Source organism: Podarcis gaigeae (genome assembly GCF_964106915.1).
Source record: "Podarcis gaigeae genome assembly, chromosome: 7".
In the NCBI taxonomy this organism is placed as follows: Eukaryota; Metazoa; Chordata; class Lepidosauria; order Squamata; family Lacertidae; genus Podarcis; species Podarcis gaigeae.
Genome location: NC_139683.1, coordinates 35504153 through 35516320, shown reverse-complemented (window position 1 = coordinate 35516320; position 12168 = coordinate 35504153). Strand labels below are relative to the sequence as shown.

The 12168-nt window shown below is 42.4% G+C and overlaps 1 protein-coding gene across 1 annotated transcript in view; it reads right to left on the bottom strand.

The window, feature by feature from the left end:
* Positions 1 to 12168, bottom strand: part of CYP7B1 (cytochrome P450 family 7 subfamily B member 1) — a 98201-nt gene that overhangs the window by 18206 nt on the left and 67827 nt on the right. Inside the window, exon 2 of the mRNA XM_083747861.1 lies at positions 9967 to 10103. Within this exon, the coding sequence (XP_083603987.1) occupies positions 9967 to 10103 (137 nt within the window). The remainder of the gene's footprint in view (positions 1 to 9966; positions 10104 to 12168) is intronic.

Here is a 12168-nt window from a genome sequence, read left to right as displayed (position 1 = left end):
AACAATAAAAATAAATAAATACTCTGAACAGTTTGTATTCAGAAAAAAATAAAGAAGAAACGTCTTCAGAGTTTTGCCCAAAACTCTTGAGAGACTTGAGCATTATTTTTTTTCCTGGCTCCAACCCAATCTTTTACAATGAATTCATCCTGGAGTTGCTTTTTATTATAGGCATTAAAGTTGTGACCGAGAGACTGAAAATACTACATTCTGCTCTGGTATTTAACAAGCTGATTTTGAATGCTATTAACCTGAAGATGTCAACTAGCTTCCCAACTTTGAGCATTCAGGGTAAACAATTTAAGATTTCTTTAAAAATTAATTAATATTAATTTAAACCATCTGTCCACCATCTGTTATTTCAGATGAAAAAAAAATATGAGCTGCTTTTTTGTGATCTTCACTCCAACATTTTGCAAAACAATTCCCAATTCTTATATATTTAAATATCAACATAATTTCAAGTGAATAATCTTTCTAGGATGGGCGACTATTCTAGTATCACCCCTGTTTTGAATGCACTTGCTTGGAATAAGGTCCTATATGATATTAATATGAGCCCCTAAACTGTACTCCCCTAGGAAATATCTGAAACAGGTTCCAAGTAAATTTGTTTAGGACAGAGCTTACAGTATCTTTATAAACACTTGTTCATTGCAAGTACATTCAAAAGCATGCAATACAATCCTGACAAATAAAGTGTCAGGACATCAACACCTCAATTACTCTGCTGCGTTTTTGGTTATCACATGCCAAAAAGTGAACCCCCTATTTTGCAAAGTCACTGCTGAAGTCAACACAGTGACTGAAATGGAAGAAATAAATTGAAAAATGCAGTTTGCATATAAATTTAATATGGAAAAGTAATTGCATGCTGAATCAAATTTAGTTAATTTACAAATACAAAGCACCCACTAAAAACCATTTCCCAATCATTACTTTAAAGGAAGAATGGGGGGAAGGAGATTACAACCCACAAGCATAGCATTTGGGGACAATCCCTCTGCACAAAGTTCCACAGATCAAATCCTTTATTATAAACCAATTACATGAAAAGGGTAAGGCTACAATCCTTCATACTCCTGTGTAAATATGTCCAGGATATTGCTGCATGGTCAATTCATTTAAAGGCATTGATTAGAATCATACCCATATGGTTTGTAATTGTATTTGTTTTGACACTACCTGCCGCAAAGAAGCAAGCTTCATGTTACCCCAGCCCTAAATTTGAAAGCGTAAGACATGTTAGGCGCAAGGCCTGCTGGACTGAGCATGTGAATAATAATGCACACTGAACTCTGTGAGTCCTGCCTGGCTCTCAGGATTGAAGCCAACACATTCTGGACTGGGCAAATCAGCCTGTTTAAAACAGTCCTTTATGTCAACCTGACCATTCTGCTTTGCATTACAGAATTGAGTAGGCATCACAATAATCTCATTATTGCTTTTATTTACACATAAAAACCTGTCGCAGCAGACACTAGATACTGTGTTTATTCTACCCCAAATAATTTAATTAAAAACAATTTAATTAATTTTAACAATTTCTAAAGCATTATAATACAGTTATACATGCATTTCCCATAGCTCATAGTGATTCACATAAAAAGAAGTAACATAAAAATGAGCCCAGGCAATAAAAAGCTCCCACAAACATAACTTAGCTGTGCTTATTTCTGTTGGCTGCAAAGACTTTGTTCCACTCCCCACCAGTAAACATACATAGATGAAGATAGATTCTCTTTCTACATTTACTTGAAAATAAGCCCATTCCTTTCAAACTCATCCTGACACTTGGCCAGTCCAGTCTCAGCCACAAATACCTCAGAGGAGCTCTGTTTTGTGCTTTAAAACTCCGAAATCCGTCACCGCAAGCTCACAAGGCAGAGTACCCATCTGACTTGTTGTGGGAGCAAGTTCCCACATCTGCCAAGGAGTTCAAGGGATCAGAGCACAAGTCTTCCTAAAAGCAGCCTGCTTTCTGTATTAGATCCATTTATACTAGGTCCACAGTGACAGTTTAATGAAGTTCCCCTTACGAGTCTGGCAATGTCTGCTGATGCTAAAATCTCTTCTCCCCAGTGGAATATGAAGAGACATGTCTGTATGGGACAGCCATGTAAAAACTCCTTACTGCCTAATAAGCAGAGTCAGCTCTTCTATTTAATTGCATGAAAAGAAGTAAGAAAAAAGAAAAGAAAAGCCACTTCTAATCCTGGAGAATAAATGGTTCTTAAGGGGTTTTGTGGTGTGTGTTTTTCTTTGTTTGTTTCTGTTTATTGACGCTGCTCATTTGTTCCCAAACCTCCGACTTCTGCTACAGTTTCTATTACAAAGACTTCACAACCGCTAGTTTGTATTGTAGCTTTGTAGCAAAAAAGCATAGCGTGCAAGATAGGAAGAACGAAGTCACTGGAGAATCCTGTCATTTTGGAAGTTGTGCAGCAACACTGCATATAGCATATAGCTGTAGCTATATAGATGATAGATAGACACTGGTACCAGAGCCTGCAATAAACCCAGATGCCAACTTTGCTGCCACATAAACCTGGACAACACCATTACTGGCCCCAACAACACCAAACATACCATCTCAGGACTATTTAATTGCTCATCTTCTAACATTGTGTATGCCATCAAATGCCAACAGTGCCCTTCAGCTCTCTATATTGGACAAACAGGCCAAACCTTACGCCAAAGGATAAGTGAACATAAAACTCACATCAGGAATCACAAGACAGAGAAACCAGGACATTCTATACAAAATCTCAAAGTAGCTGTCTTATTACAAAAGAATTTCAGAAATAGACTGGAAAGAGAAGTTGCTGAATTGCAACTTATTTCCAAACTTAAGGGATGCAGGTGGCACTGTGGGTTAAACCACAGAGCCTAGGACTTGCTGATCAGAAGGTCGGCGGTTCGAATCCCCGTGACGGGGTGAGCTCCCTTTGCTCGGTCCCTGCTCCTGCCAACCTAGCAGTTTGAAAGCACGTCAAAATGCAAGTAGATAAATAGGTACTGTTCCTGCGGGAAGGTAAACGGCATTTGCGTGTGCTGCTCTGGTTCGCCAGAAGCGGCTTAGTCATGCTGGCCACATGACCCGGAAGCTGTACGCCGGCTCCCTCGGCCAATAAAGCAAGATGAGCGCCGCAGCCCCAGAGTCAGTCACGACTGGACCTAATGGTCAGGGGTCCCTTTACCTTAACCGTTACCAAACTTAAAACCATGGAGAGACCTGGTCTGAATAGAGACATTGGATTCTTATCTCATACATGATAAAGCTATTTTTAGCCATCTTAACCCTTGCTTTTTCCTGTAAGACCAATTGCAGTCGTTAACAGTTGTCAACAGGTTTACCACACCTATCAGCCAATCACCCATTCCCACCAACCTTCTGAGTAATACCCCTCCCCACCCTCTCACTATATATAAGGGTCTGGTGACTTCTGTTTCAGTGTATCTGAAGAAGTGCACATGCACACGAAAGCTCATACCAATAACAAACTTTGTTGGTCTCTAAGGTGCTACTGGAAGGTGCTACTGGAAGGAATTTTTTAAATTTGTTTCGACTACGGCAGACCAACACGGCTTCCTACCTGTAACTAGGTGGACTGATAGATGATAGATTAGATAGATAGATAGATAGATAGATAGATAGATATAGATGATAGATGTTGTTGTTGTTTAGTCGTGTCCGACTCTTCGTGATCCCATGGACCAGAGCACGCCAGGAACTCCTGTCTTCCACTGCCTCCTGCAGTTTGGTCAAGCCCATGTTAGTAGCTTCGAGAACACTGTCCAACCATCTTGTCCTCTGTTGTCCCCTTCTCCTTGTGCCCTCAATCTTTCCCAACACAGAGTCTAGATATGTTTGGCATGGGCTACAGCATGATCAAGTAATATTATATACACTGATGGGGGTTTTACTGTTTTAAATGTTTTAGCAACTACTGTTTTAAATAGACTGATCCACAAGCAAATTATGCCAGTGTGTTCAAATTCAAGCTGGCCTATTCCTGAAGCACTTGATGGGACCTGTTCCCTGGCACAAAGCAAGCTAAACTTGGAAGTAAAGTCTCTATGGTTGCAGAAAGAGTTACACTTCAAGGGAAGAAGGACAAACACTCAGAGGATGAACTACAAAATGGCATCCTACTCAAAATGGCATCCCCCCAGCAAACAAGGGTTGGGTGAAGATCTACATCAGGAACAAGCAGGGAATAAATATCTATGTTGGGAGCTGCTGACCCTGTGGATCCTGCCACCTGAAGCACTCACACACACATCCCTCATGACTGGGGCAACCCTGCTTCAGGCAGATACAACAGCAAAGGTGTTTTAAAAATATCAGCGGACAAAGCACACTTTTGTCAAGGCTGTAATGAAAGGTTTGATTTATGCAAAATATGCAATAGGTTCATCACAAATACTGCATCTGAGAAAAGAGGCTCCAGTTCATGAATGCTTGTGCCAACATATATTTGTTACTCTTTTAACAAACCACAGAACTCTTCAGGAACGCCAGCTTGGCCCTGTGACTGTGGGTGCCTTGTGCTGTGGGTGTCATGCAGGATGCATGGCCCTGGCACCAAAATTTGTGGGTGCCCAGCACCTTCAAGGGGAATTTTGTGGGTGCTCGGGCACCTAGGGCCCCAGGGATTTGGCACCTATGGGGTTCTTGGTTGCTTTCCTTATGACAGACTAATGTGTCTTCCCCTTTGAGGTTCTTTGCAGCATTTCGATAGAGGCAGACATGGCTTTATGACAAACAGAGCAAACTTTTAAGATTTGCAGCGCTGTCATCTACCGGTACCTGGAGCATCAAGAAGTACAGGTTGAGTCTTTAATTACCATTGTATAGAAATGACAGGGGGTTTTTTGGAGGGGAGATAGGGAAGATGATCACATTTATGTAATAGTGGTCTTATTAGGAAGATTTTGCTGAACTGCTGACAATGATGTACAGTAGCGATTCGTTGGAATGACGTTTGGGGAAAACGATTCTGCTGCACCACCACACAAAACCAATTAGAGAACTATTTTCTGCGACAGGTCAGGAATTTACATTGTTTCTTGTGGAAAGATGTGCTTTTTAATTTCTTTATTAAGATGACATCCATGTCCCTTGAGACTTTTCGGGATGACAATCATTTGCTCATCACACGGGAAAGTACAATCAGTGAAATCATGTTACCAGTCCAGGGCAACGCCAGAAACTCCAAGCATCGTTCCACATTTTCCAAATGAACTACTCCGGGAACCAATAATTAGAACAATATATATTGGCAGTATTTTTTGACAGGACCTTTAGCTACACACCAAGCAGAGAAAGTAATGATAGAGCATAGACATCAGTACTGCTGTAGATTATTTGATCGTTCTGTATATGTCAATTTTGCCAATTCAAAAAGACATCACGAGATGCTGCGTATATTGGTATTGGGGGTCAGGATGCACAGTGCTTATTACAGCAGTAGATTTGCTTCTCTTTCTCCTTTAAAAGCTGCAGATATTCAGTATTAACAAAAACCAGGAAGTGTCATGAAGTACAGTGGTGCCCCGCAAGACGAAGGCCTCGCAAGACGAAAAACCCGCTAGACGAAAGGGTTTTCCGTTTTGGAGGCGCTTCGCAAAACAAATTTCCCTATGGGCTTGCTTCGCAAGAAGAAAGCCCATAGGGAAATCTCCGGGGACCTCTTTTAAATGCTAGCGGTGGGGAGCAAAGCCTTCCCCCCCCTCCGGCCTTCAGAAGAGGTCCAGGAAGGCCGGCGGGGGCCGAAAGGCTTTGCTCCCCACCGCCAGCATTTTAAAAGCAGTCCGGGATAGCAGGGAAGTGCTTCCCGCTATCCCGGATGGCTTTTGAAGGCAGGCGGCGGGGGGGGGGGAGCAAAGACTTTCGCCCCCCACCGGCCTTCAGAAGAGGTCCAGGACCTCTTCTGAAGGCCGGTGGGGGGCGAAAGTCTTTGTCCCCCCTGCCTGCCTTCCCGGGGGCTTTTAAATCGCCCCGGGACAGCGGATAATTCCTCCACTGTCCCGGGGCGATTTTAAAATGCTGGCGGGCAGCAGCGCTGCCGCCCGCCAGCATTTTAAGATCACCCCAGACAGCGGAGACTTCTCCGCTCCCGGGGCGATTTTAAAATGATGGCGGGCGGCAGCGCTGCTGCCCGCGAAGCCTTCGCTGCCGCCCACCAGCATTTTAAAATCGCCCCAGGAGCGGAGAAGTCTCCGCTGTCTGGGGTGATCTTAAAATGCTGGAGGGCGGCAGCGCTGCTGCCCGCGAAGCCTTCGCTGCCGCCCACCAGCATTTTAAAATCGCCCCAGGAGCGGAGAAGTCTCCGCTGTCTGGGGTGATCTTAAAATGCTGGAGGGCGGCAGCGCTGCTGCCCGCGAAGCCTTCGCTGCCGCCCACCAGCATTTTAAAATCGCCCCGGGAGCGGAGAAGTCTCCGCTGTCTGGGGTGATCTTAAAATGCTGGCGGGCGGCAGCGCTGCTGCCCGCGAAGCCTTCGCTGCCGCCCACCAGCATTTTAAAATCGCCCCGGGAGCGGAGAAGTCTCCGCTGTCTGGGGTGATCTTAAAATGCTGGCGGGCGGCAGCGCTGCTGCCCGCGAAGCCTTCGCTGCTGCCCACCAGCATTTTAAAAACCCCGGGACAGCGGAGGCTGTCTGGGGTGATCTTAAAATGCTGGCGGGCGGCAGCGCTGCTGCCCGCCAGCATTTTAAAATCGCCCCGGGAAGTCTCCGCTGTCCCAGGGGCTTTTAAAATGCTGGGGGACGGCAGCGAAGGTTTCGCTGCCGCCCGCCAGCATTTTAAGACCGCCCCGGGACAGCGGAGAAGTCTCCGCTGTCCCGGGAAGGCAGGCGGGGGGGGGGGAGCAAAGACTTTCGCCCCCCACCGGCCTTCAGAAGAGGTCGGGGGACAGACTGTCCCCGGACCTGGTCTGAAGGCGGTTTCCATAGGAACGCATTAATTGATTTTTAATGCATTCCTATGGGAAACCGTGCTTCGCAAGACGAAAAACTCGCAAGACGAAAAGACTTGTGGAACGAATTAATTTCGTCTTGCGAGGCACCACTGTAATAAAAACTCTGATGTTCCTGAGAAACAATACTATCTATAACTCAGTCTATTCTGCTTACTATCTCATGGCATCATAATGCAACACTTTAAAAAGTGACTTGGCTTAACAATGAGATATGAAATAATTATGTTTGAAAGTGTAACTATACAAAAAAAAAAGGAGGAGGATGCTGTCACACCTATAGTGTGTTTACATCATTTCTTTCTCTCACTTGCCTATATTAAAAAGGAATGGCTACTCTTTGTGATTGGGGGAGGTGGAATTGAGTTTCTAAAACAAATTTACTGACCTACATTTTATAATTTGCAATTAAAATTAATTTAAAATAGTTTATTAAAAATATGTTCAGAAGTACAAAATGTTTTTGTTTTGTCCGGATGTCAATTCTTACATTAGATACCTTGCTGGAGTGTTTATTTAGCAACCTGATGAAAGTCTGACAAGCTGAACTTTGGCTTATATTTTGCAGATTTTGTCATTGCTTTTGCCCCCAACATTATCTGCCCCCTTTTCCTCCCCACAATCTCTCCACAGGAGAACAGATGTTGAGCACCCAAGGGACCATTGCTGCCTCCCCCTTCTATCCACAAAGCCTGCTTCCTCTAAATCACTAAATTCCCCACCACCATCATTTTGTGCCCACCAAATCAAAGCACTGGATTAGTAGACTGCTTATTTTATGATGCATGCTGTATACAGAGTTCTGTGTTCCCTGTGTGATAAGCACTTCAGCTGCAACCCTGTGCAATGTTAGGATGCTTAAATTCCATCGTTGTCAGTAAATTTAAGCAGGTTTTTTTTGGATTGCAGCTCTGATCTTTAGAAATAATAAAAAAGCAAAGTCCCAGTTTGCAAACCTAGGTGCACCCTCGCTTAGACAGTAAAACCTGTGTAACTTTGATGCATGATGGTATGTAACCACAGAATTGTGTACAAAGTAAAGATTACAGAGATAGGAGCAGCTCCTGTTACTCTGCATTTATGAAGATGTGTGTTCAGAGCTATGGATCATTGGAGAAGTAGTTTCGCTGTTCTCATTCTAATGAAACAATGAATTAATGTGTCAGTCACTTTTCTGTGCTACTGTCAACTCCACTGTAAAAAATTAGACAGAAAGACATTTTTTTTTAAAAAAAGGCATTGTCTAAATATGACATAGCATTTTCTGCTGTAGATGATGTAATTTATCACTTTAGCAGAGAGCAGAATGTAAAGAAAATACAGATAATTCATGTTTGGTAGACCAAGTATACAAAATATATTGTGTGCTTTCGTAGATTTTCACGGGTACAGGAATGCAGGTTTTGGTGTCCTCGGGTGTCTTCCCGTGTAAAAGTTGGGGTGTCTAGGCGACGTTTCGACGAGGTCTCACTCGTCATCTTCAGGCTGGTGCTTTCGGCTTCTTGTTACTGGAACAGAGCGGGATCTCAATGTTTGAGTTCCTATAAATACTGTAGAGGGGGTGTGGTGTCTAGCCTCCAATGTTCTGGGCAGAGAGGAAGTTCCCAGGCTAGTGTGCCTTTTCTTCTTTTGTTCCTTAATTACTTGAGAGATACCTTGAGTGATTTCTTGAGTAATATCCTGAGTACCACTTAGGTGGGTCATTAGGTGTGGATTAGTTGCTAAAGTCTTTGTGTCTTGACCTCTTGAACTTTGTGAAGAGTTTTCCTGAGAAGATGGCTGTATTGCACTTAGTTGTGCTTTGGCTTGGCTTCGTGTATAGGGGCGAGCTGTGGTTTTGTGGCTTGTGTCAGCCAGATCTGTGTAGGGATTGCAGGGGGGTGCAGCATCCGGAGGTGCCACCATGGATTGGCTACTGGATGGTGTCAGTAATTCATCTGTGGAGAGGGTCTGGGTTTGGGTCTGGTGTGGTTGATTGGTGTTGGCGTTCTGTGTGCCTCTGGATCTGGTGTCAGTTTTTGTGGGGAGGGCTAATTTCCAGATGTCTGGCAAGCGGGATGTGCAACTAATCCACACCTAATGACCCACCTAAGTGGTACTCAGGATATTACTCAAGAAATCACTCAAGGTATCTCTCAAGTAATTAAGGAACAAAAGAAGAAAAGGCACACTAGCCTGGGAACTTCCTCTCTGCCCAGAACATTGGAGGCTAGACACCACACCCCCTCTACAGTATTTATAGGAACTCAAACATTGAGATCCCGCTCTGTTCCAGTAACAAGAAGCCGAAAGCACCAGCCTGAAGATGACGAGTGAGACCTCGTCGAAACGTCGCCTAGACACCCCAACTTTTACACGGGAAGACACCCGAGGACACCAAAACCTGCAATATATTGTGTATGTATACATTTTATGCATATGTGGTATATACGTGCAAATACCCAACTATACAGTTAGTTTTGCATATCCTAATATGTTCTGCACTGATGTTCATTAAAGAGTACAATACAAAATAGACTCAGTGTAAAGGTAACTAATGGCAAATAGCATAAAGCAGCCATGGGCTCTATTCAAACTGACCTCAGCAAATCATATACCTCCTCATCTTCAAAGGTCTGGTGCAGATATTTCCAAAGGCTGGCCTAATCTGGCCCACCATTTGGTTTAATCGGGCCCCTGTGGCAGTTCAGTTTATTTCTTGGGTTAAAATCCTAAAAAAAGCTCAGCAACTTTGGAGAAAAATCCCAACAACTTCAATCCTAAGAAAAGGTCAACAACTTTAGTCGGCCCTCACGCATGTTCAAATCTGGCCCTCTTTGAAAAAAATTGGACACCCCTGGCCTAGTGGAAGAAGTACATCTTCACCTGCCTCTTGAAAGAGCACGGAGGAAAGATTCTTCTCACTGAGGCGATTACTCCAAAGTTTCTCAAGCACTTAAGCATATCTTCACACACTCTTAAAGAACTAAATAGCATGTTTCTCACCAGCAAGGTGGACGGTAAAAACATCTCCGTATTTCTGTTGCAAAGATAACAAAAACTTGGTAGGGTCGTTTCTAAAATTCAGGGCTTCTCCCAGGAAAGGAATCCAACCATTTATTAAGGGCGCCTCTCCTGGTCTCCTGTAAAATAAACAGATACATAGAAAGCATCGTTAATTAATTTGCCTAAGGAGATGAACATTTCATAATTTTCTGAGTTGGGTGTGGAGGATCTAGTCCAAAGCTCTTTGTGTTTCCAGGTGTGTGCAGGAGAAGTCCTATGCAAGGAAGAAGCCTGTATGGGGCAGCCCCAAAGAGGAATTCCCATGGGATTGTGGGAGTTGCATAGCCATCAAAGCTTCTAAGAGTGTCATAAATCCATGGATTGGGTCAATTAACTTAAGTGTAAAGCAAACATTAGAAGAAGAGAGAGCTTGATTCTCTAGGGCAGTGTTTCCCAACCTTGTGCCTCCAGATGTTTTTGGCCTACAACTCCCATCATCCCTAGCTAGCAAGACCAGTGGTCAGGGATGATGGGAGTTGTAGGCCAAAAACATCTGGAGGCACAAGGTTGGGAAACACTGCTCTAGGGGACCAATTCAAGGGGGTTTGTGGGAAATATAACTGCAATTATCCCACAGCTCCTTTTAAAAATCTAAGGAAACTTTCCAAGTTAAAGTAAAATATGCAAATGTAGACAATCAGGTTTCTTGATAATTTTTATCTGCATAGACATACAAACCATACATGCTAGATTTTTAAAATATCTGAACATATACATTTCAATGGGATTAAAACAAATAACCAACTTGAATACAATTAAAATAGAAACGTAATAGCTAAATAACACAATAGCTAACCATCCCAAGTCATTAACAAGTTCACAACACAAGCAACATTTGTCTCCTGAGTAGCCCTGCTTAGCTTCCTGAACCTGATTTTTTACAAAGATGCCAAGTCTTTTATAGAAAGGATTAAAACATATATATAATGCATTAAAAAGCCTCTGATACCATAGTCCCATCTGGAAAAGTGACTTACACTACATACAGAGCAACTCAATTTGATTAATCGCAAGATATTTACTAGCTTGAATCTAATCAACGATCAAGGGATCACAAGCATTACTACTACCATACATGGCATGAAAATTTCTGTGGCTGGATTAACCCTATCATAGCCTCTCATAAAATGACAGATTTTTTAAAAAGAAAAAAGAGACTTTTTACTTACTATTGCTATTATTTAGTTTATAAAAACCCTGGTGATTGAACCATATAAGTGAAAGATGAAACCCAATATTATTTCTATTTTAAAAACTTTGGTATCAATTAACTAAACCAAAAATGATTTAATAGATTAATTCTGTATAAATTTGCATATGAGAAACACAGTAGTTCTAAGGAAAATGTACTTTATAGGTTTCTTGTTTACACAATCCTCTTTTAAGATGTCATTTCACAATTAGAGTTTCAGTCAGTACTTGTAGTAAAAATAGAATTTAAACAAAAATCTGTTACCCAATTAATTTGGGGCAGCTTTCTGGTTGAGCAAAATGGCTAAATGAATCAATAGCTCAAATCAAACTATTGATTTAAACATTGCTGCCCTAAATATTTTATTAATATATAACTGTCAGTGTACTGGATTTTCACAATGAAACGGAGAACAGCTCTGCCCCAATAAGCTTACAATATATAGTCTTGAGAGATGGGAAAGATGGAACGGGAGAACAGAAGTGGGAGAGATAAAAATTGAGATAAAAATGAGCAAATTCTGTCACACAGACCTAGGTCTTGTACATTACAGATGAAGACTAAATATTAAGAATAAGGTTTCAAAGGGTTGTGGAGGGAGAACACAAGAACTGGTAAACTAACTGCCAAGTTTGGCTCACCAAACATTTAGGGAGTACCTCAGAATATTTTTCATTTGGGTGGCTGTGCATTAAAGCTGACTGTTGACTAGCAGATGCAGGGGAAAAACAAGCTGTTTTGTTGTTTTTGACACTCTGAATTTATAGAGCTAGTATACTAGAAAATCTCTAGCAGTTACTGTCTGTTGATTTGGCACAAATATTGCCCTGGACACAGAAAACTTGCTAATGGTTAATTCTCCATGAAATGACAAAATCGAGAGAAAAAGCAGAGAATAGATGGAATCATTTCTGCTGCGTTATGGCAGCCCACATCCAACCTACAATTAG